Source organism: Rhinopithecus roxellana, chromosome 1 (genome assembly GCF_007565055.1).
Source record: "Rhinopithecus roxellana isolate Shanxi Qingling chromosome 1, ASM756505v1, whole genome shotgun sequence".
In the NCBI taxonomy this organism is placed as follows: Eukaryota; Metazoa; Chordata; class Mammalia; order Primates; family Cercopithecidae; genus Rhinopithecus; species Rhinopithecus roxellana.
In genome coordinates this window covers 201,061,350-201,085,424 of record NC_044549.1, presented here as the reverse complement: position 1 = coordinate 201,085,424, position 24,075 = coordinate 201,061,350, and the positions used below count along the sequence as shown (strand labels likewise).

General features: G+C 50.4%; 1 protein-coding gene across 5 annotated transcripts in view; it reads left to right on the top strand.

Annotated features, from left to right (window-relative positions):
• Positions 1-24,075, top strand: part of SCAP (SREBF chaperone) — a 70,136-nt gene that overhangs the window by 41,106 nt on the left and 4,955 nt on the right. For all 5 annotated transcript variants that reach the window (XM_030936457.1, XM_030936436.1, XM_030936443.1 and 2 more), the window contains exons 3-13: positions 4,022-4,151; positions 14,444-14,601; positions 15,445-15,665; positions 15,850-15,955; positions 16,927-17,099; positions 17,485-17,611; positions 19,055-19,167; positions 20,581-20,675; positions 22,100-22,198; positions 22,357-22,575; positions 23,426-23,802. In XM_030936457.1, coding sequence (XP_030792317.1) covers positions 4,022-4,151; positions 14,444-14,601; positions 15,445-15,665; positions 15,850-15,955; positions 16,927-17,099; positions 17,485-17,611; positions 19,055-19,167; positions 20,581-20,675; positions 22,100-22,198; positions 22,357-22,575; positions 23,426-23,802 — 1,818 coding nt within the window. The remainder of the gene's footprint in view (positions 1-4,021; positions 4,152-14,443; positions 14,602-15,444; positions 15,666-15,849; positions 15,956-16,926; positions 17,100-17,484; positions 17,612-19,054; positions 19,168-20,580; positions 20,676-22,099; positions 22,199-22,356; positions 22,576-23,425; positions 23,803-24,075) is intronic.

Below are 24,075 nucleotides of genomic sequence, written 5' to 3'. Positions count from 1 at the left end.
AGCCTAAATTTTTTTTGAGACAGGGGCTCTCTCTGTTGTCCAGGCTAGAGTGCACTGGCATGGCACGATCTCGGCTCACTGCAGCCTCCACCTCCTGGGTTCAAGTGATTCTCCTGCCTCAGCCGCCCGAGTAGCTAGGATTACAGGCGTTTGCCACTGCATCTGGCCAATTTTTGTATTTTTAGTAAAGACAGGGTTTCACCATGTTGGGCAGTCTGGTCTTGAACTCCTGACCTCATGTGACCCACCCACCTCGGCCTCCCAAAGTGCTGGGATTACAGGCGTGAGCCACCATGCCTGGCCTAAATTAATTTTTTTTTTAAGTGAAAGCAAGTTTATTAGAAAAGTAAAGGAATAAAGAATGGCTACTCCATAGGCAGAGCAGCCCTAAATGAATTCTGATCACATTCTCTTGCAGTTGTTTCTTTCTTCCTACTTAGAGCATCTTGGAGGCACCGTAGTGTTTTCTTTTATATCCCCAGTGCCCAGCATATAATACATACTTAATACATGGTTTTTGAGTGTAGGTAAAGATGGAAAAGCCAGAGAAAAGTAAAAATTGATTTTCATGAAGGTAAGGAGATTGTGTAATTGTTTTCTGTAATTAACATAATAAATGTATTTAAATTATTTAAAACATGGTATTGTCAAAAGACTTGAAGAGGCATTTCACAAAAGAGGCTATATCGAAGTGGCCAGTAGTAAGTATATGAAATAATTTTTTAAATTGTTTCTTATCAGGAAAATGTACATTAAAACCATGCTGAGATACCACTGTCTCTTCCTCTAAATGGTTAACATTAATTGGACTGACAATATCAAGAGGTGACAAGGATTTGAAGAAACTGGAACTCCTATTACACTGGTGATAGTGGGAACATAAATTTGTACAACTGCTATGGAAAACTGTTTGGTGTCATCTACTAAGCTAAACATGCATATAACTCCATACCCAGCCATTTCATCCTAGGAATATACCCAACAGAAATAAGTGCTTATGGGACCACCAAAACCCAATAAAGGATAATAGCTTTATTCTTTTTTCTTTCTTTTTTTTTAATTAAAAAAATTATCCAGCCCAAAATGTTTTTTTTTTTTTGAGACAGGGTCTCACTCTGTCACTTAGGCTGGAATGCAGTGGCATGGTCATGGCTCACTGCAGCCTCAGCCTCCCGGCTCAAGCGATCCTCCCACTTAAGCCTCCCAAGTAGCTGGGACTACAGGTGTGCACTACTATGCCTGGCTAACTTTTGTATTTTTTTTTTTTTTCTGAGATAGAATTTTGCTCTGTCGCCCAGGCTGGAGTGCAGTGGCGCGATCTTGGCTCACTGCAAACTCCACTTCCCAGGTTCACGCCATTCTCCTGCCTCAGCCTCCGGAGTGGCTGGGACTACAGGCGCCTACCACCACACCCGGCTAGTTTTTTGCATTTTTAGTAGAGACAGGGTTTCACTGTGTTGGCCAGGATGGTCTTGATCTCATGACCTTGTGATCCGCCCACCTCGGCCTCCCAAAGTGCTGGGATTACAGGCGTGAGCCACTGCACCCGGCCGTATTTTTTTTTTTTTTTTTTTTTTTTTTTTTTTTTGTAGGGATGGGGTTTCACCATGTTGCCCAGGCTGTTCTCAAACTCCTGGGCTCAAGAAATCCTTCTGCCTTGACCTCCCAAAGTGCTGGGATTATAGGCATGAGCCACCCGGCCTGGCCAACTGTATTCTTTTTTTTTTTTTTGAGATGGAGTTTCGCTCTTGTTGCCCAGGCTAGAGTGCAATGGTGCCATCTCAGCTCACCGCAACCTCCGCCTCCCGGGTTCAAGTGATTCTCCTGCCTCAGCCTCCTGAGTAGCTGGGATTACAGGCATGCGCCACCACACCCGGCTAATTTTGTATTTTTAGTAGAGACAGGGTTTCTCCCTGTTGGTCAGGCTGGTCTTAAACTCCCGGTCTCAGGTGATCCACCCGCCTCGGCCTCCCAAAGTGCTGGTATTACAGGTGTGAGCCACTGCGCCTGGCCCAACTTTACTCTTAATAGCTCAAACCAGAAACAGCCAAATGTTCCTCAACCAGTGGAATAGACAAATGCACTATACTTTATTCATTAGTGGAACAGTATGTATCCAAAAAGGAATGATATGCTGTGTGCACCAGTGTGGAGGAATCTAGCAGATAGAATTTGAGTGAAAGCAGACAGTCACAAAAGAGTATATAAGTAGAATGGATGATTTCATTTATATGACATTCAAAAGTAGGTAAAACTAATTTATGGTAATAGAGATTCTAATAGTTACCTTTGGTGGTTGGGGCGGTGTGCTGTTGACTGGGAGTGGGAACAAGGCTGCCTTCTGAGACTCCGGAAATGTTCTGTAGCTTGATCTAGATGGTAGTTACACAGATACACACATGTAAAAACTTACTGCACTTTATACTTAAGATCTGTACATTGTACTATATAGAAGTTATTTCTAAATTTTAAGAACGTGAGATGTGAAACAAAATGTACATCTATTTGCCAACTTTTTTTTTTTTCTTTTTTTTCACTTGAGATGGGATCTCACCATGTTACGTAGGCTAGAGTATAGTGGCATGACCTCAGCTCACTGCAGCCTCCACCTCCCAGGGTCAAATGATCCTCCTGCCTCAGCCAGTAGCTGGGACCACAGGTGCACACCACCACACCCAGCTAATTTTTTGTGTTTTTGGTAGAGATGGGATTTCACTATGTTACTCAGTCTGATCTCAAACTCCCGAGCTCCAATGATCTGCCTACTTGGCCTCTCCCAAAGTGTTGGGATTATAGGCTTGAGCCACTTCTCCTGGCTTATTTGCCAACTTTTTGATGCAAAGTCAGGGCTTTTCCTTTGCATATATTGGGTCCATTAACTTACTTTCCTCATGATCCTAGTATAAACCACATCCTTAGTAAGTTATACATAATTTTCATGGTCTGTCCCTTCAAGTGGAACAGTTGCTTAGCTATCTGAATTGGAATCCTGGATTTTTAAAGGTACCCCCACTTTTGTTTTTTATTGTTCCCTTATGTCTGATTTGGCAAGGTGATTTTTTTTGTTTGTGTTTAGCATCTTGCCTTTATTAAGTCTTTGAAAACTTTTTTCTTCTAGAGACAGGGGTCTTATGTTGCCCAGGCTGGAGTGCAGCGGTGTAATCATGGCTCACAGCAGCCTCTACCGCTAGGCTTAAGCAGTCCTCCCACCTCAGCCTCCTGAGTAGCTGGGACCACAGGCTCATACTGCCATGCCTGGCTAATTTTTTTTATTTTCTGTAGAGATGAGGTCTCACTATGTTGTCCAGGCTGGTCTCAAACTTCTGGGCTCAAGCAACCCTCCAGCCTGGGCCTCCCAAAGTGCTGCGGTTTCAGGCATAACCGCCTGCGCCCAGCCTGAAAAGATACATATAGTGTTATATATTATAACATGTTGGTGTTAAGGTTGGTGTTTCTTTCAGTAAAAGTTACTCATTAAATGTATAAACTAGCCAGGCATGGTTGCTCATACCTGTAATCGCAGCACTTTGGGAGGCCGAGGTGGGTGGATCACCTGAGGTCAGGAGTTCAAGACCAGCCTGGCCAACGTGATGAAACCCCGTCTCCACTGAAAATACAAAAATTAGCTGGGTGTAGTGGCGGGCGCCTATCTGTCTGTCTGTGTGTGTGTGTATATGTGTGTGTGTGTGTGTGTATGTTTATATATATGAATGTTATATATAATGTTATAACTAAGCATATTTATACATACTTAGCTTATACAGCCTGCAAACATTTAACAGAACAGTCTGTTTTACCAGTTGGGCTTCTTTGTAAGGTTTATGTGACTAAAATAAGTTTGAAAAATTCTAATCTACATGACTTCTGAGTTTTGGCTTTGCAATTTTGTGATTCTAATATTTTGCACATTTGTACAGTCCTAACAGAATTTAGTTATTAACTCCAGTGGCTCCTGTGTCACTGCGGAGAGAGGACTGTCTCTCATAGTGTCTAACTCTTTTCTCCTTTTTGTTCATCCCAGCTACCCACTGCTGAAACTCCCCTTGCCAGGAACAGGACCTGTGGAATTCACCACCCCTGTAAAGGATTACTCGCCCCCGCCTGTGGACTCTGACCGCAAACAAGGAGAGCCTACGGAGCAGCCTGAGTGGGTGGGTACTCGGCATGTTCCTGAGGCCAGCACAGAGCATTGGGTGGAGATTGGCTGAGGCAGGGATCTGCCAGTGAGATTGAGGTTGGTCAGCTTCTGATTTGTGAATTCATGTACTTTAACAGCTTTATCAGTGTACCATATAGATACTTAGTTTATACATTTTTTTTTTTTTTTTTTTTTTTTTTTTTTGAGATAGAGTTTTGCTCCAGGCTGGAGTGCAGTGGCACGATCTTGGCTCACTGCAATCTCCACCTCCCGGGTTCAAGTAATTCTACTGCCTCAGCCGCCCGAGTAGCTGGAATTACAGGCACCCGCCACCATGCCCAGCTAATTTTTGTAATTTTAGTAGAGACGGGGTTTCATCTTGTTGGCCAGGCTGGTCTTGAACTCCTGACCTCAGGTGATTCCACCCATCTCGGCCTCCCAAAGTACTACGATTACAGGTGTGAGCCACTGCACCTGGCTAGTTTATACATTTATTGAGTAACTTTTTTTGAAAGGAAACACCAAATGATGCCAAAGTGTAACTATTGTAGTAAAACTGAGATCTGTGTTTGTTCTAGCTGTGGCCAGCCGGGTCTGGGTTCATACCCTGAGTTGCTCACGCATGCTGCATGGGTGTGCGGCAGTATCTTGGCAGACACACAGGCTGTCTCCTTCTTGTCCCTGGGCAGTCAGAACAATTGCACATCCCTGAGAGTGGTCTGACATAGAGTTCTAGTGCTGTCTAGTATTTGTATCGTGCACCTAATTTTTTCAGATCTGTCAGGTCCTATTTTATCCTCACAATCCAAAAAGTGCAGATTTTAAATCTCTTTTCCAGGTGAGGAAGCTGGGGCCCAGAATGATTAAGTGCCTCAGTTATTTATTTATTTTTTTAATTTTTAAATTTTTTTATTTTAGTCTTGCTCTGTTGCCCAGGCTGGAGTGCAGTAGTGTGATCTCGGCTCACTGCAACGTCTGCCTCCTGGGTTCAAGTGATTCTCCTGCCTCAGCCTCCTGAATAGCTGGGACTATAGGTGTGCGCCACCACGCCCAACTAATTTTGTATTTTTATTAGAGATGGGGTTTCACCATGTTGGCCAGGCTGGTCTTGAATTCCTGCCCTCAGGTGGTCTACCTGCCTCAGCCTCCCAAAGTGCTGGGATTACAGGCATGAGCCACTGCGCCTGGCCAGTTATTTAGTTTGGAACTCTAGGTCTCCTGACCCCAGCCCTCTGTTCCTTCTGAACTGTACTGTTTTCAGTTGACTGTCTCTGGGCCAAGCACTGATATGAGAAAAAAGGTCTTCAGTTGAGGGACTCAACTGAAGGTCCCTTCAGTCAAGGGACCTAACTCACCATCACACCACACTCATTATTTGGAGCTCATTGAAGCTTGACTAGCTCATCTCTGTACCTTTTGCCTGTCAGGTATGGACAAAGTGCCCTTTCTTCCTGTGTTGTTCTGTGGTCCCTGGGTTGGTGCTGGACTTGCTGAATCTGTTGTTGAGGAAAACCAAAGCTCAGTGAACAGAGCTCTCTTCCCCCTTGTCTCTGACAGTCATAGCATATTCCCATTTCCTTTTTGGTTAACGTAGTAGTCAGGTAACTTGTTATGAACTTGACTCTGTGGCTGAAATAGAGGCATATCTAGTAAGATCGATCTGTGGCACAACTATACATGGTGTCAGTGTGGAGTGCACAAACCTGGCTTCATGGGGCTCTGCCTATGAAGGTCAAAGGGTGCGTGGTCTGATGCTGGCTGAAACCAGTTTTGTGGTGAAACCAGTTTTGTGGCTTTATGGCCCTGGTTGGCCATAGGCTCACTGGCTCATTATGGGACCTTCTTGGTTAAACCTTTTACCTTCATTAACCATTTTATTTTTATTGTTTTGAGATGGAGTCTCACTCTGTTGCCCAGGGTGGAGTGCAGTGGCGTGATCTCAGCTCACTGGAACCTCTGTCTCCTGGGTTGAAAGCGATTCTCCCGCCTCAGCCTCCTGAGTACCTGGGACTACAGGCATATTGCCACCACACCTGGCTAATTTTTGTGTTTTTAGTAGGGACGGAGTTTCACCGTGTTGGTCAGGCTGGTCTCAAACTCATGACCTCAGGTGATCCGCCTGCCTCAGCCTCCCAAAGTGCTGGGATTACAGGCATGAGCCATTGTGTCCAGCCTTCATTAACCTTTTAATTCAATTTTAGCACATAAGGGAGTATTTGTGTTTCCTGACGAGAAGAGTTCATTTGGCCCATTGGTGTGGAGTAAATGTTTAATGATGAGGCTGTAAGGGGTGTGGAGTGTTTGTGAGCTCTTTGAATGATGAGATGATGACAGAAAGTGTTGGTGCAGAGTAACAGGAGGGCTCTGGAATCAGGAGGATTGTCCATTTTCTCTCTCTCTGATTGGAGCCCTCATCCCCTGCAGGATTGAGAAGTAGACTTGGGCCCAGCACAGTCACCTGGTGTCACACAGCTCAGTGGTCAGTTATCTCACCTCCATTGACTGTCCTTGATAAAGATACAGGCCAGTGATACTGAAGTGGGTGGTAAGGACTGTTTTAGTTATGAAGAACAGAAAATTCAACCCAAATCAGAGTAAGTGAAAGGGAATTTTTGGTTCATATACCTCAGCCAGGTGCAGGGCTGACTTAAGCACAATATAGTTTGAGCCTCAAAAGGAATCCATCTCTTGACTTTGTCCTCTCTGGGTCAGCTTCACTCTTGGTCTTCCCAACAGTGGCCCTAGCAGATTCAGCCCTATGTTTTTGCATCATTCAATCCAATGGAAGATGAAAGGGATCCCAATTGGCTATGAATAGGGTTACCTGCCTGTCCCCTTCCCAAGCCCTATGGCTAAAGGCAGGTATTTCATTGTTGTCGTCAGCATCTCGCTGGGAATGAGAGAGGATGGTTTCTAAAGGGACACCGGGGCTGGGTGCAGTGTTGCATACCTGTAATCCCGGTGCTGAGGTAGGAGGATCACTTGAGCCCAGCATTTCAAGGCTGCAGTGAGCCATGATCATACCATTACAGTCTAGCTGGGGCAACAGAGTGAGACCTTGTCTCTAAAAAAATTTAAAAACATAAAAAATAAAAGGGAAAATAGGAGACTCGGGCAGTAGACAGCACATTGCAGGCCTCTGCTGCCTATACCAAGGAGCCAAAACTTCCTTCCCTGCTCTACTCATTGCTCAGTTCAGCACTCGTTTATTGCATGTGCGTGGTGTGGAATGATGTGGGGGACAGATAGAGGCTCGCTGCCCTTGAGGAGATTCTATACTGTTTGGGAAGAGAAGACAAATATTTTTCTTTTTTTTTTCTTTTCTTTTTTTTTTTGGAGACGGAGTCTCGCTCTGTCGCCCAGGCTGGAGCACAGTGGCCGGATCTCAGCTCACTGCAAGCTCCGCCTCCCGGGTTTACGCCATTCTCCTGCCTCAGCCTCCCAAGTAGCTGGGACTACAGGCTCCCGCCACCTCGCCCGGCTAGTTTTTTGTATTTTTATTTTAGTAGAGACGGGGTTTCACTGTGTTAGCCAGGATGGTCTCGATCTCCTGACCTCGTGATCCGCCCGTCTCGGCCTCCCAAAGTGCTGGGATTACAGGCTTGAGCCACCGCACCCGGCCGACAAATATTTTTCAAAGTTTAAAATGAATATAGTGTATGTCAAAGAGACATAGGGGGACAAATTGAAAGAGCTCCCCAGTGGTCAGTGCTAGAGCAATTGTTTTTCTTTTTCTTTTTTTTTTTTTTTTTTTGAGACGGAGTCTTGCTCTGTCACCCAGGCTGGAGTGCAGTCGCGCGATCTCAGCTCACTGGAACCTCTGCCTCCTGGGTTCAAGTGATTCCCCTGCCTCAGCCTCCCGAGGCGGTGGGATTACAGGCACACGCCACCACGCCTGGGTAATTTTTTGTATTTTAGTAGAGACAGGGTTTCACCATGTTGGCCAGGATGGTCTCCATCACCTGACCCTGTGATCTGTCCGCCTCAGCCTCCCAAAGTGCTGGGATTACATGCGTGAGCCACCGTGCCTGGCCTAAAGCAATTTTTGCAACAAAATAAACCAGTATTGAATTATAACCCAAAATATAAAATAATTCTTTGTGAGTCCATCCTGAGTCCATATGCTTGAATAAATATAAATAAATGAATGGATGACAATAGACAAATTTCCTGGGCAAAATAATTCTAAGTAATGTATCCTAAAGTGTGGACTATGCATGATGACTTTCTTCCAAAGAGGACAGTGTGATTGTGAGAAAAAGTAACTTTACAGTGGAGAAGCCTGACAGACATCTCCTACAGTGATTGGGGTTAAAGCAGCAGTGATAAATCAACACTGATTGATTGTGCCCTTGGTATGTGAAGAGGAGGATATTTTACTGCTGATCTTCCTCCCCCAAACCCATAGCCCCAGTTTAATCATGAGTAAAACATCAGACAAATCCTAGTTGAGGGACACCCTACAAAATGCCTGACCAGTATCCCTCGAAGCTGTCAATATCATCAAAAGCAAGAGAAGTCTGAGAAACTGTCACAAGCTACAAGAAGCCTCAGGAGACACTACAGCTAAACGTAATGTGGTTTCCTGGATGGGATCCTGGGAAAGAAAAAGGACGTTAGGCAAAAACTTGAGAAAATCTGAATATACTTTGGACTTTGGTTAAGAATTTCACTGTGGACTTTGGTTTTCAGAATGAGGACTACAGAGATGAAATGTCCTTCTTTTTATATACCTTGGCCTCCTAAATTATTGAAAAATTCCCATACATTAAGATTCAGTCTTTGTGCTGTAAAGTTCTTGGTGTGTTCAGTTGTTTGGATTTTTTTTAAAGCCATATTCTAATATAGAGAAATCTCATTGTGATTGTGATGTGAATTTTCATTTCCCAGATGACTAATGACCTTAGTCCCTTTTTCAAGTGCTTATTGTATTTGCCTGTCTTCCTTTGTGATGTGTGTGTTCAGATGTCCCCATTTTGAGTTGTTTGACTTCTTTTTGTTGAATTGTGGATTTTTCTCTCTGCTGGAGATGGCTCTCTTTTTATGTAGCCCTCCTCCTCCCCTTTTGCTAGGTGCTTCTCCACAATGGGATTGATGGCTGCACCCTACAGTTAAACCTTTATGTGTGCTCCAGAAAGGACTCCAGTCAGTTCTGCCATGTCTTTGTGCTCAGAGTTAGGCGTACCCTGTGTTGTCACTGTGACCATTGGCCTCTGTGGCCACTCTTGGGGAAGGGCGGTTCTCTCTGGGCAGAGGGATGTTTTTACCAGAGGAAGAGAAGAACAAAGCAGAAAAAGTAGAGACTACGTTTTCCAGCTTTGTGACCTTGGGCAAGTTACTATCACCTTGTGCCTTAGTTTCCACGTCCATAAAATGGGATAATTATACCTACATTATACACTGTAATTCTTATGATTAAGCGAAAGAATGCAAGGGTTTAGCACAGTGCCTGACTCGTCGCTTGCATTCAACAGTGTTTGTGGCTGTCGCCATTGCCATCATTGTCATTAATCAAGTCTGGCTGGTTAAACAGAGGGGAGAATGAAGATTTGTGTGCTTGGACTGCCCTGTGGTGTGCACCAGAAGTACACTCCTTAGGCTTTATCCCTCAGCTCCGTGAAGCTCCAGGAAGCCTTCCCCAGCTCTCTTGCAATGTGTCCTCTGCTTCTTCTCTGTGTTCTACATGACGACCCCATCAGAGTCATGTTTCCTTCAAGTTTATATACTCCAATGTTTTACACAGAGTAGATGCTCAAGAAAGGTTTCTTGTTGAATAAAAAACAGCATGGCTTATTTAGGAGACAGTGAGTCTGAAGTTTTTCTTGGAGCATGGTAGGTGGAAACAAGTTGAATCTCCTGGCCTGTGAAGTTTAAACTTTTAATTCTGTAGGCATTGGGAAGCCATTCCCTTAGAGGCAATGACTCGATGACAGTGGTGATAAGGAGACCCATCGTACTGGACTTGGAGAAACTTGTAGACTGAGATGATTGTGCATGGGACACCAACTCCAGTTTTCATAGTTTTAGGGGATAATGGAAATGATATAACTAATATATTTTCAGATACTTTGCTAGATCTGGATGGTTCACAGGAGTTGTTTTGTTTGGTCCTCACGGAGCTCTAGTGAGGTCTGAGGTTTTATTCTCATTTGCCTCAGTAATGGACAAGGCTTGGAAACCATCATCCAAGGGACACAGCCAGGGAGTGGTGGCACCGGGATTTGAACTCAGGCAGGTCTCCTGAGTCTGCTCTTCCCACCACAGCCCTTGCCCACCGGGGTTGGAGGGCAAGGATCAGGTGGCCTTTTCTGTAGGAAGAGCTGAGTGGCAGGAGTCCTCCACATCCTGTTCTGAGGGAGCCCACGGGTGCACCAGTGTGAAGGTAAAATACCTGGAGCTCTAGGTTGCTCTATCTAAATAGAAAGGAAGGATTCTGTTTTTCAAAAACCTGAGGTCTCCAGCACTGCCTGGGTCCCCAAGACTGGCTCATTGTGAAAACCTGAGCCTCACACCAAGACCCAGCTGGCAGGTCCACAGCGGTGGCTGGGCTTGTTGCATGCCGGACTTCTACGGCCAACATTGCAGTGTTTGTGGTGGCTGCGTGAGCGTGGACACAGGGTTTCCAGGAAGCTCTGGGTGGGAGCCTCATGCTCTGAACTGTGGTGGCTGGAGACTCCAGGGCCCCCAGAACCTCAGCTCCTCTCCCACGCTGCTTGTGCTAGGCCTTTCCTTCTGTGTGGTGTTCTCCATGAGATTCACGTTCTCAGAGCTACCCAGCTCTGGGTTTCAGTCCTGGCTCTGTTGCCTATCAACTCTGTGACCTCGGACACTTCATTTTCTCTCTCTGAGCCATGGTTTTCTTATCTGGGTCCTTTAGCTCAGGGTCTCTCGCAAGACTACAATAGAGCCGTCAGCCAAGGCTGCTGCCATCTCAAAGGTCAGCTTGGGGAGGATCCCCTTCCAAGCTTACTTAAAGGTAGGTTCCTTACAGGCTGTTGGACTGAGGATCTCAGTTCCTCACTGTGCGTTGGCTGAAGGCCTCTCTCAATTCCTTGCCACATAGGCCTTCCCTGAGCAGCTCGCAGTGTGGTGGCTGGTTTCATCAGAGTGGTGGCTCCCAAAAGAACGGGGCCAGGGTGGGAGAAGGAGTCATAGTCTTTTGTAACCTAATTGGAAAAGTGATTTCTTATTGCTTTGGCTGTATTTGTTTGTCAGAGGCAGATCATTAGGTCCAGCCCACTCTTAAGGGGATGGGATTACACAAGGGCATGAGCACAAGGAGGTGTGGACTGCTGGGGACTGTGATAGAAGGCTGCCTGCCACAGCCTCTCTCTAGTTAAGAGTCTTTTGCCTAGGGGCATCTGGACCCCACTGGCCCTTACTTCCTCCATCACCCACTCAAGATACCAGTGTTTCTATGTCCATTTCTCTCTTGAATATTAAGTAGGGACTGTGGGAGCTCAGCACAGTGAGTGTGGGCCCTGCACCTCTTCCTTACCGGGTTAGTGCTTCTTCCCTGCTCAGCCCTGTGTGAGCTTCTGGTCACAGCCTGTGGCGGCCAGCTCCATCCAGGTGCCTTTGTACCTCCCAGCAGCTTCTAGTGGCTGAGTGTGATACAGAAGACAAAGTAGACAAGGCCTTTTGTCCCCAGAGCCCTCACTAAGGCACAGCCACATCAAGTTCACAAGGCTCAGATGGTTGCCTCTGGTTCCTTTGTGCCCAGGGTCCCAGGAGGCATTAACTTGCTGTGCTTGCTCAGCATCTTGGCCCTTGCCTATGCTGTAACCTGGAGTACTGCATTGGTGAGTGGCCCTATGACCTCCCCTTCATCCACACACATGCCCCTTGGAGTTCCTGACTGCAGCCCAGGCGTGGGGACAGCCCCTCATCCCTCAGCTGGGCTGGGCCCTGCCCCCTTCAGTCCATAGCTCGCAGTACAACACTGTCTAGGACCGTCTTTCCTTGTCTCCAGTTGTCGCCACCTCCAGGGGAGTCTTTCCAGAGCACTGCTTTCATCAGGTTGCCCCTTCACCTCAGAGACACTGGGCTTTGCTTTGTCAATTGACTAAATTCTGACAGCTTAGTCAGGCTTCAGTCTAGGCCTGCTTGTCATCTTTGTCATCTTCCTCGTAATTTCTGTTATCCCCTGACAGGTTTCCTTGGTGCCTTCTGTGTTCTCAGCATCCCTTGCAACTCACATTCCCTCCTGCCCCTCTCCTACCTGTTCTTTTCTAACCTTATGGCTCCACTTAGCTTCTCTTGGGCCGTAATCTTGCCATGGCTGACCCAGCATGTTTTGGGGTCCTCCACGACATGCCTGTCACTGAGGGTTGCATGTGTGAACACGCTTGTCATTTACATCCCTGTTAAGCTCTTGAAGGGTAGATGGCAGATTCTAGTGAGAAAAGTGTGATATTGAGTGAGGAGACCTTGGTTTGAGTCCTTGCACCACTCTGCCTGGAGTGTGAAGCTCTAGGCAGGCACAATGCCTGAGCCTCTCCTTGCTTCCTCATCAGGTTGTTGTGAGGGTCAGATGAAGTGAAGTGCCTGATTGTTCATTGCTAATGTTTCTGCTAATCTCTCAGACGCTGTTTGTATGCATGTGTGGTGTGTGCATACATCTTGATGCTGCAGGGTGAATGTCGTTATTCCTCTTTCACAGTGAGGAAACTGAAATCCAGAGATGTCAAAAGTGTTTCCAAGGTCATATGTTTGAAAAGCTGTGATTTAAAATTGGGTCCTTTGACCTTCAAAACCCGCTACTCGGCTGCAAGTGACAAAACCTGGATCAGTAAGACAGGCTACATGCTTTGGGGAGTGTGGAGTCTATAGTGCGGTCAGCAGACATGTTCCATAAAGGGCTAGATAGTAAGCATTTAGGCTTTGCGGGCCAGACGGCCTCTGTTGCAGCCATAGACAATAGTAATGGTAGGGGTGTGGCTGTGCTTCAGCAAAAATTGGAGGTAGAAAAACAGGCACTAACCAGCCTGGGCAACATAGTGAGACCCCATCTCTACAGAAAATAAAGAAGTTAGCCAGGGGCACTTTGGGAGGCCAAGATGGGAGGATCGCTTGAGCCCAGGAGTTCGAGACCAGCCTGGCAACATAGTGATACCCTGTCCCTACAAAACACTTTTGAAAATTAGGCGTGGTGGTGCACACCTCTAGTCTCAGCTACTTGGTGGGTGGGGGTGCTGAGGTGGGAGGATCTCTTGACCCTGGGAGATTGAGGTTGCAGTGAGCCATGATTGGGCAACAGAGCAAGACCCTGTCTCAAAAAGAAAAACAGGCATGGGCCCTGATTTGGCCTACAGGCCATAGTTTGCCTACACCTGGTCCCACATACGCTTTGCCCATAGTAGATGTGTTATTGAGCAAAAGAGGCTCGCTGCCCAATGTACTAGAAGCCAATACTTACGACACTGAGATTTGGGGAAAAGAAAAGCTTTGTATTGAAGGTTGACTCCCTAGGAGACAGGAGTCCAGCTCAAGTCTGCCTCCCTGTGCTGGCTTTAAGGCAGTAATTTTATTAGAAAAGGTTTAGAGGGTGGAGCCGGGCGCGGTGGCTCAAGCCTGTAATCCCAGCACTTTGGGAGGCCGAGACGGGCGGATCACGAGGTCAGGAGATCGAGAACATCCTGGCTAACACGGGGAAACCCCGTCTCTACTAAAAAATTAAAAAAATTAGCCGGGCGAGGTGGCGGGCGCCTGTAGTCCCAGCTACTTGGGAGGCTGAGGCAGGAGAATGGCATGAACCCGGGAGGCGGAGCTTGCAGTGAGCTGAGATCCGGCCACAGCACTCCAGCCTGGGCGGCAGAGCGAGACTCCGTCTCAAAAAAAAAAAAAGAAAAGAAAAGAAAAGGTTTAGAGGGTGGATACTAGGATTAGCAGATGATTGGTGGAAGGAAGGGGGATTTCTGGAAAGTCCTTGAGCATGCCCACTTATCTCTTGATGCCACCTCATGGGTCTCATGTGCAAATTCTGGGGGAGTTAGTATGAAACATGCAGTGGAAATTCAGGCTGTGACGGCGGCAGGGTCATTCTGCACAACTCCAGTCGGCCATCTTGGTTCCAGCTTATTTCAGCCAGTTCTTTTATCTCATAAGTGGAGGGAGTTTCTGGGTTTCAGCAAATTGTTTCTTTTCTTATCTGCCATCCTGCAAACTCAAGAACTTGTGTTAGTCATTGGTTTCTTTAACTCTGTGGGGCATGGTTTCCGATGCCCATTAAATCTCTTGAATTGGACCGTGTTCCTTCCTCCTGTGCTCAGCTGCCCTTTCTGCCCTCCCTCATTTCTTCTGCAGTATGTGGGTGCCCCGGTGGCTTACGTCCAGCAGATATTTGTGAAGTCCTCAGTGTTTCCCTGGCACAAGAACCTCCTGGCAGTAGATGTATTTCGTTCACCTTTGTCCCGGGCATTCCAACTGGTGGAGGAGATCCGGAACCATGTGCTGAGAGACAGGTATCCCTCTCAGGGACCCTTGCCTCCCTGAATCCCATTCTGTACTGAAGGGAGAGTTACAGTCCTCAGTGTAACTCCAGTGAGCCAGTCAGCTCTGCAGAGATAGAACAAGCAAGAAGGATGGAGGGTGAGCCAGCCTTGAATTTCTCAGCATCCTTGTGAATCCACAGTGGCCGCATTCCCCTTAGACCTATGCAGATGGCACACACATAGCCCTGAGTCTCATCCTTACATCTCAGATGGAGTCAGTGTCCACTGAGCTGACTCATGACCCACGTGGCTTCCTGCCTGTGGGTTATGGTGTGAATATAATGGTGGTGTCTCTGCCGACGAGAAGCAAGCTCTACCGGGGGGTACCTTCTGAAGCCCCAGCCCAGGTTGTGCTCCCCTGCCTGTCAGTGGGTCCCTGGGTTATGCTGGCTCGGCATACAATGTGTGTAATTGGCAAGCTGCATCACTGCCAGGTTTTAGTTAGCTACTGGCGTTGACAGATATTTTGGTGAACTAAATGAAGCCCCAGATTTACCCCAGTCCCTCCTCATCCACTGAACTGGCCAGGGTGTTTTAGTGGGCGGGATTGTGCATGCTGTCATAGTACACTTGCCTGTCCTCAGAGCTGATGGGCTTTTGGGCTTCAGATGCACTTAAAGTCAGACAGCCACATGGTTAGGTTATTGGCCACCTGGAAGTACTTTCCCCTGCTGCCCTAGTGGTCAGGCTCTTTGGTGTTACCAGAGAGCAAATATGGGGTATTGAAGAACAGACAGAGGACATCCCCTAAGTACCGCAGATCTGCCCTGTGGTGGCAGACACAGCAGGTTCCTTGTCCTGTCTCCTGCGCAGCTCTGGGACCAGGAGCTTGGAGGAGTTGTGTCTGCAAGTGACCGACCTGCTGCCAGGCCTCAGGAAGCTCAGGGACCTACTCCCTGAACATGGATGCCTGCTGCTGTCCCCTGGGAATTTCTGGCAGAATGACCGGGAACGCTTCCATGCTGATCCTGACATCATTGGGACCATCCACCAGCACGAGCCTAAAACCCTGCAAACTTCAGCCACGCTCAAAGGTAGCCGCAGTACAAGTTCCCTTCAGACCTGCAAGGGTGCCCATTGGTCACTGTCTTTTTGATGTGTGCTTAGGCAGATAAGGGTTTACCCTTTGTTTCCCAGGGTGGGGGTGAAAAAGGGGTCCTTGGTGGCTCTGCAGTAGCTGTCATTTCTTTGTCAGTACCTGCTGGTTTCTACTTGCAGACTTGTTGTTTGGTGTTCCCGGGAAGTACAGCGGGGTGAGCCTCTACACCAGGAAGAGGATGGTCTCCTACACCATCACCCTGGTCTTCCAGCGCTACCATGCCAAGTAAGATTGACAGCACCCGGGGCTCTTGACTGGTCTGCTGGGTAACATGAGGCTTTGAGTAGTCCCTCTTCTGGTTAGAGTGTTCTGAATGCCCCCCTGGAAACTTGGAGAGTTTCCAGGCCTCCTGTTGAAATGTTTACATCCCTTAGACTAGATGATACTATCTACCACATTTTAATGGGGATGACCTGACAGCTGGTTAAGCATAGGGGACTAAGGCAGGGCTGGCAGTCTCAGTGTCCTGGCGCCTCCTCTAGTCTCTCTTAAGCCTAGGGCAGGCATCCCCAGCTGGTTGCTAGTGAGCCCTGTATGGCCTGAGGCCTTCCCAGTGGGGCACTGCAGGCACCTCCCCAACTGGCAGTGGCACTCGAGGTGCTTCTGATCGCCTCTCCTGGGCCTTTAGCAATCAAGAGTGTTGGAGGCCAGGTGTGGGGGCTCACGCCTGTAATCCCAGACACTGGGAGGCTGAGGCGGGTGGATCACGAGGTCAGGAGATCGAGACCATCGTGGCTAACACAGTGAAACCCCGTCTCTACTAAAAATACAAAAAATTAGCCGAGCGTGGTGGTGGCCGCCTGTAGTCCCAGCTAGTCGGGAGGCGGCAGGAAAATGGCGGGAACCCGGGAGGCAGAGCTTGCAGTGAGCCCTGATCTCGCCACTGCTCTCCAGCCTGGGCGACAGCGAGACTCCGTCTCAAAAAATAGAATAGGAAAATAAATAAAAAGCGAGTGTTGGAGTAGGTCCGGAAAGGGAGGCTGAGAAAGGAGCAGGAGGGGCTCCTGAGAAAACTTTGCCCCTCTGTGATTTTCCCAGTGCCCCTGGAGACTACAGAGAAGCTCAGGCACCAGAGAGAAGTTCCCTTCCAACACAGGCAGGAGGGAGGTCCTAATGGACCCTCTGTCCAGGGATTGTCTTTGTCCCCGGAACCAAGAGCAACACTTCCATCTACCCCCACCCTGCTCCTTGACCAGGTTCCTGGGCAGCCTCCGTGCCCGCCTGATGCTTCTGCACCCCAGCCCCAACTGCAGCCTTCGGGCGGAGAGCCTGGTCCACGTGCACTTCAAGGAGGAGATTGGTGTCGCTGAGCTCATCCCCCTTGTGACCACCTACATCATCTTGTTTGCCTACATCTACTTCTCCACGCGTAGGTTCATGGCAGGGAGACCGGGGGCTTTCTCCAAGCTAAACGGGCATTTCCATGTCACCTGCTTCCCTGCCTCTGGAGGTGGCTTGGGGTAGAGAGATAGAACACACCTGGTGGTCGTCAGAGCTAAGGCTTCATCCCCTAGCAGGGTCTTAGGAGCTTGGGTGGGGCCGGGGCTCTTCTCACTTTCAGCCCCTTCCTGAGTTAGGGTTCCTAAAAGGTGTACTATGTCCATGACACTGGGAAGTGCTTGTGCCTGTCCCTTTCCTTTGGTGAAACCAGGAGCTTTCCCTTCCTCAACTGTCAGGGCAACCTAGTCCTGAGAGCCCCTGTGGGCCAGGGGCTATGGGAGGGGCTGCCCTGATGTGCCCTCTCTGCCCTCCAGGGAAGATCGACATGGTCAAGTCCAAGTGGGGGCTGGCCCTGGCCGCTGTGGTCACAGTGCTCAGCTCGCTGCTCATGTCTGTGGGACTCTGCACACTCTTCGGCCTGACGCCCACCCTCAATGGCGGGTAGGTCCCCAGCAGGCTCCACTGGGCCACAGGGTGGGCTCAGGCCAGAGAGCCTTGCACTTCTGGGTACTTGGCCTTCCCTGGACTGGGTGTTTGCTGTGACCTCACGTCTTCACATTGTTGTTTTTGACATTTAAGAGGTACATTTTCTTCCTCTTCTTTGTCTGGCTTGTATTCATACTAGTGTTTGTATATCGCATATCTAGCTATAGTGAGTGTCCGTATGTACAGAAGTGTGTATTTGTGGGCTGGGTGTGTATATATGGGGTGTGTGTTGGTATGTGTGTTTGTGTATACATATGTATTGCATGTGTGTAGTCGGATTTGTGCATCTGTGTTTATATATTCTGTATACACACACCGCACACACACTGCAGCTTGATGGCTTAAGTCACTGGAGGTGTGAGATAGAGAAGAGAACATTTCTTTTTTTTCATGATTAGAACATATAAATGCCTAATGAAATAGGTCATTTTAGAGGAAGCTCTTTGGAAGATATGAGCACACTGTAATTTGTTGCCTTTTCCACTGATGTTTACTTTCCCCTTGCCACTCCTCTCTGAACCTTAGTCTGGAAGCTCTTCCCTTGGCTTGTCCTCAGGCTTTGATCTTGGCTCTGGATAGGCCCACCTGCCTGTCTGTTAATGGTTATTAATGGATTATGGATTGGCCTGTCCCCCACCTTGGCCCATCAGGCTGGTCGTATGAAAAGCGACGTTGTGTTTTGTTTCTGGTAGTTTCCTTGCTCTTAGATACCTGCTCCCTTTCCTGAGCCTGATGGTGTTAAACACCGTCCTCCCATACCGTCTGCCGTGCCCTCCACAGGGGCCCTCCCTTCCTTTGGCTCCAAAGCAGAGGTCCCGCAAGTTATAACTCAGCTGGTGTTCCTCGCACATAGACACTCTTAGGTTCTGCTGCGGGGAGTGTGGGACGGTGGGCTCAGATAGCTGGTAGAGCTTTCTGTAGGAACAGTTGTTCTCCACACACAGCTTCTCAACAAAGGTGAGTGGGCCTTCAGGGTGGTTTCATTTCCTTGCATATTTAGCTGTGATGGGTCCACCCAGAGTTACTGGCATGGGTTTTGGCAGCAGTCATTGTCTTTAGCCAGCGGTCCTCCTGGGAGGGGCGGGGAGAAGTGTGGTCTAGCAGTGGCGCTGCACAGCTGTCCCTGAGGGGCCTCTCCCAGCCCCCCTGAGCCAGATAGCTAGAGACAGGACGGCTCCTGGCCCCTCCGCAAGGCTCTGGAGCCTGCTTGAAAGCTGAGCACTGTGTAGAGGCAGGCCTTGTTGGGTGAGGTGGACAGGGGAGGGTTTCTGCCCAGTGGTTGTGGGAGTCACTCAGCAGCCCCTGTAACAGGCTGGAAACCCCACAGCCTTCCTGAGGGCCCCAGTCTGTTGGGAACCACCACAGCACTGTCCTCACCTTCTCCTTCTCTGTCCCCAGCGAGATTTTCCCCTACCTTGTGGTGGTTATTGGGTTAGAGAATGTGTTGGTGCTCACCAAGTCCGTGGTCTCAACCCCGGTAGACCTGGAGGTGAAGCTGCGGATCGCCCAAGGTAACACAGTGGGGGAGTTGGAAAGGGGGCTGCAGGAGGGGCTGGAGAGGGGCCTGTTCCTCTTACTGCTGACGCTCTGTGAGCAAACAGAGCCCCTGAAATGTCCCTTGCTCTTGCCTCCGGCATAATATGCAGTGGGCCACTAGGCCCTGGCAGCTCTTGAGTGTGTGCCCTTGGGAGCCATGGGGCCACTGGACTGTACTTCGTCCTGGTTCATGTGTCAATAAGAAAGCAAACCAGTCTGCATGCTGTGGCTCACACCTTCACACCTGTAATCTCAGCACTTTGGGAGGCTGAGGCAGGTGGATCACTTGAGTTCAGGAGTTCGAGACCAGCCTGGGTAACATGGTGAAACACCATCTCTACAAAAGATACAAAAATTAGCAGGGCATAGTGGCATGCATCTGTGGTCGCACCTACTCAAGAGGCTGAGGTGGGAGGATTGCTTGAGCCTGGGAGGTCAAAGCTACAGTGAGCTGTAATCACGCCACTGCACTTCAGTGTGGGTGGGGCTTGTGTTTGGTGGTGACTTTCTGTTTGGGGATTTTAGTGCCTAGTATTTTCTCTTACTGCCTCACTCCAGCACACTAGCCCAAGCCCCAGGGTCTGGCCGTTTCAGAGATGCTGCCTTCATGGCTGCCAGAAAAGCTCCCTCTGGCCCTGCTGGTAGAAGCTGGGTATCTGGGGTTTTGGGGAAAATGAGAAAAGGGAGAGCCTGGCCTTGGAGGTCTGGTCACTTGAGCGTCTTCCTCCTCTTCACCTCCTGTCACCCTGTGTCTGTGAGGAACAGGACTGTAGGCAGCTGTCCATTCATCCAGCAAACCTCTGTGAGCCTCTGTGATAAGCCAGGCCCTGTGCTGTATGTGGAGTTAGGAAGACATGAGGTGACATAGTCCTTGCCCAGTAGGAGCACAGAGCCTTAGACATGTGACAGTGTGATAGCATGGGATCAGGGCTCACCACAGGAAGGGGCTTGAGGAAGAACGCAGCCAGCTCCTCCACCCCCCGAGTGCTTCTGCCATGTGGCTGGTGGGCACACTGTCGTGCTGGCCCATACAGACCAGACAAGAACCACATGCAGAGGTTGGATGTGATTGGAGTGGGTGGCACTTGGCTTTCCTCGTGGATTTTCTCATCTGCACTCTGCTTCCTCCCCCTTTTGATGGTTATAGCCCTCCCCTGCACCCTCCAGGCTGTGAACACCCACTCCCTGTAGCAGCTGTGTGGTGGTGACGGCCCCTCAGAGTCTGAGCATTAGCAGGGCCCTGAGGGCTGGGGTGCTTTGGTGGAATGGCTGCTTCAGAGGGCTGGGGCCCTCCCCATGCCTCTGCCACTCTGAGGCCCTTGAGGGTGTGTGAGTCATGTCGCTGAGTGGCCACGTGCTGCCCTGTGCCCTGTTGCTGCCCTCTGCAGGCCTAAGCAGCGAGAGCTGGTCCATCATGAAGAACATGGCCACGGAGCTGGGCATCATCCTTATTGGCTACTTCACCCTAGTGCCTGCCATCCAGGTAAGGCCCCAAGGCCTGCCACCTGGATGAGCATGGAAGCAACTACTGTGCTCCCCAGCTGTGCAGCCATGGGCAGGGTGCTCCCCTCTTCAGCACAGGCATCCTTGCCTCTGAGGTGGGACCTCTTTGCCTGGCAAGCGGATCACTAGAGCACACAGATGGCCCCTGGCACGCCTGACTCAGAAGTGCTCAGCAAACTCTGGCTGGGTTCCGAGATTGAGTGCCTAGCTGGGCAGGCTCTGCGCTTGACCCTCTTCCTACCCCTCCCTGCCTGCTTCCCCTTCAGCCAGGTGGCAGGAGGAGGCTGCAAGGGCATGGCAGAAACTGGGGACTGGTTGTGCCATTTCAGTCACACCTGTTTCCCATTTCTGAGGGAGAAGCACCGTGGGGTTCCTAGACCCTTCCTCCGGTCTCCTCCCTTGGCCCTGACCCATGCTGCAATCTCCAGACGAGAGACCTTGCCTGGCCTGACCTGTGGGAGGGCCACCACCCATTGCCCAGAGTGACCCTGCTCTTGGCAAAGTGCCCTTGCTCAGCTGTGGGCTGTGAGCCGAGGTGGAGGTGGCCCTGCACTGAGCTGGAACCTCAGACTGATGCCAGCCATTCCAAAAGGAGTTGCAGGAAGGGGAGGATGCCATCTTTTCTCCCCCATCTTTCCCTCAGGGCTGGCAGGCCAGCTGAGGGATGGGGGTGAACAGAACAGATGGGCTGTGGGCTGCTTCTCCTGGAAAACAGTAACATCTGCAGAATAGGGTAGTCTTGGGACGTTAGAGCTGAGACAACCACTGTGCCACTATCTGTACCCCATGGTCTTGCCCCAGATCCGAGTAGCACTGTGGTGATGCGCTAGAGGTCTCAACACTGACATCTCAGAAAATTCTGTCTGCTGACAGAGCTTGGGGAGCAGAGAGCTCACCCTTTTTAAATTTTAGAGGAGAGTTAATCCCTCCCTCTCTCTCTTCATTGTTCCGGGGCAGTTGCTGGCTGGGAACCTTTCTGAGAGCCCATGAATCAGGCCTGGGCTCTGGCTGGGTTGGTGATGCATGAGCAGGGTAGGGGCTCAGTGGGGAAGGACTTTTTGGGGAGCAGGCTGGTGGGGCTTAGAGGTTTCCAGGTTGGATCAGGCCTTCAGTCCTCTCTAGGGGGACCGGAAGATTCAAGGAAGGTACTCCCCCCTCCCCTTTCAGCCCTTTCTGAAGAAAGTGTGAGGGTTTCCGCTGCCCCCTAGTGGAGACAGGGTGAGCTGCTAGTGGTATGTGAGCTGAGGACCAACCAGCATCTCTCTTCATCTCTGCTGTGCCCTGCCTGTTGCTGCCCTGCCGGTTCTGAGGTGGCTGCAGTCCGAGCACTGCTCCTCTAGGGCTGGGGCAGTCAGATCATGGCACCGCCTCCCCTCCACCCCACCCTGTGTGCTCTGATTCCAGGAGTTCTGTCTCTTTGCCGTCGTGGGGCTGGTGTCTGACTTCTTCCTTCAGATGCTGTTTTTCACCACTGTCCTGTCCATTGACATTCGCCGGATGGAGGTAGGAGTGGTCTGAGCCTTGTCCCGTCCACCTCCTCAGCCCTAGCTGTACTGAGGGAGTCCTGGGTGAGAAGGGTGTGGACCTTGGGCAGGGCAGTGGTCCTGTGCGGGCACCCTCTGGATAGTGGACTTGGGCCCTGACCACTGTGCCCCCAACAGCTAGCGGACCTGAACAAGCGGCTGCCCCCTGAGGCCTGCCTACCCTCAGCCAAGCCAGTGGGGCAGCCAACGCGCTACGAGCGACAGCTGGCTGTGCGGCCGTCCACACCGCACACCATCACGTTGCAGCCGTCTTCCTTCCGAAACCTGCGGCTCCCCAAGAGGCTGCGTGTTGTCTACTTCCTGGCCCGCACCCGCCTGGCACAGCGTCTCATCATGGTACCTGCCACCCCTGCCCTGCCCTCTTCTGGAGGGCCAGCGCTCCAGGCCCCTTGTGGTGCTGCACTTGGCCTTAGAGTGGCGAGGGATGCTCCTCAGGCCCTGGTGGCCCCTGGAAACCTGGCTCTGGGGAGCTGCCTGTTGTGTCCTCCCTGCCCAGACCCTGGTGGCTTCTGAGGAGACAAGCCTGTGGGAGAAGCAGCTCCAGGGCTCTCAGGTACAGGAGCCATCCTCTCCCAAGAGTGGCCCAGGACAGGAGCCTGTTAGTCAAGTGCTCTGGGATGGACCCACCTGTGGCCACCACATTTCCCTGGGCCACATTTCATCGGCCGCTGCATGGTGTGCAGAAGGTGGAAAGTGCTGGGCAAAATCAGTCACCAGCCGGGCTGTGCTGGCTGTGGGGCAGCAGTGCCTCTCCCAGGGAGCTGAACTGAGACGGGAGGAAGGCTGAGGCCCCCTGAGACTAGGACCTCTGGGGGACTCTGGAGCAGGTCAGGCAGCTGGCCCTCTGGCCATGCTGACCATATGAATAGTAGCAGCTTTCTGACCCCAGCTGAGGTGGAGATTAGGGACAGGGACATTCTGTGTCAAACCTCAGGGTGCTTCAGTGTATTTCCAGGCCAAGAAACTCAGCCCCTAACTGTGGAAAGGGAAGCAGGCCCTCCAGCACCAAGTGCTGGCAGGTATTAGCAGGAGGACTCGGAGAGGCAGGAGGAAAGCACACAGTGGGGCCTGTGTCCTCTCCCATCCCTAGGCCTCAGGTCCCTGTGCTGCTTCCTCTCAGCATGAGGGCTGAAGCTGCTGGGGGTTGGGGCCCATTCCTCCCACTGAGTACCCTGCTCCACTGCAGGCTGGCACCGTTGTCTGGATTGGCATCCTGGTATACACAGACCCAGCAGGGCTACGCACCTACCTCGCTGCCCAGGTGACGGAACAGAGCCCACTGGGTGAGGGAGCCCTGGCTCCCATGCCTGTGCCTAGTGGCATGCTGCCCGCCAGCCACCCGGACCCTGCCTTCTCCATCTTCCCACCTGATGCACCTAAGCTACCTGAGAACCAGACATCGCCAGGCGAGCCACCTGAGCATGGAGGTCCAGCAGAGGTTGTCCATGACAGCCCAGTCCCAGAGGTAACCTGGGGGCCTGAGGATGAGGAACTTTGGAGGAAATTGTCCTTCCGCCACTGGCCGACGCTCTTCAGCTATTACAACATCACACTGGCCAAGAGGTGAGCTGGGCCGTGCCAGGTGCCACCTCCTCACTAGATGGTGTCAACTCACCATCCCCTTTCCCCAATGTAGGAGGCCCACAGTTTGAATTCTGCAAATAAAACAATTCATAAGGTTGTGAGGTGGGAACTGGTAGTCTAGGCAGCCATAACCCAACAGCAACCCCAGGTTCCTCTGAGGAGTCACAGGTGGCTGCCAGCCCTCGCTAGAATGAGACCCACCCACCTGTGCCAGGAGTGGGGAGCGAGATACCTCACACGGTCAGAAGGGCT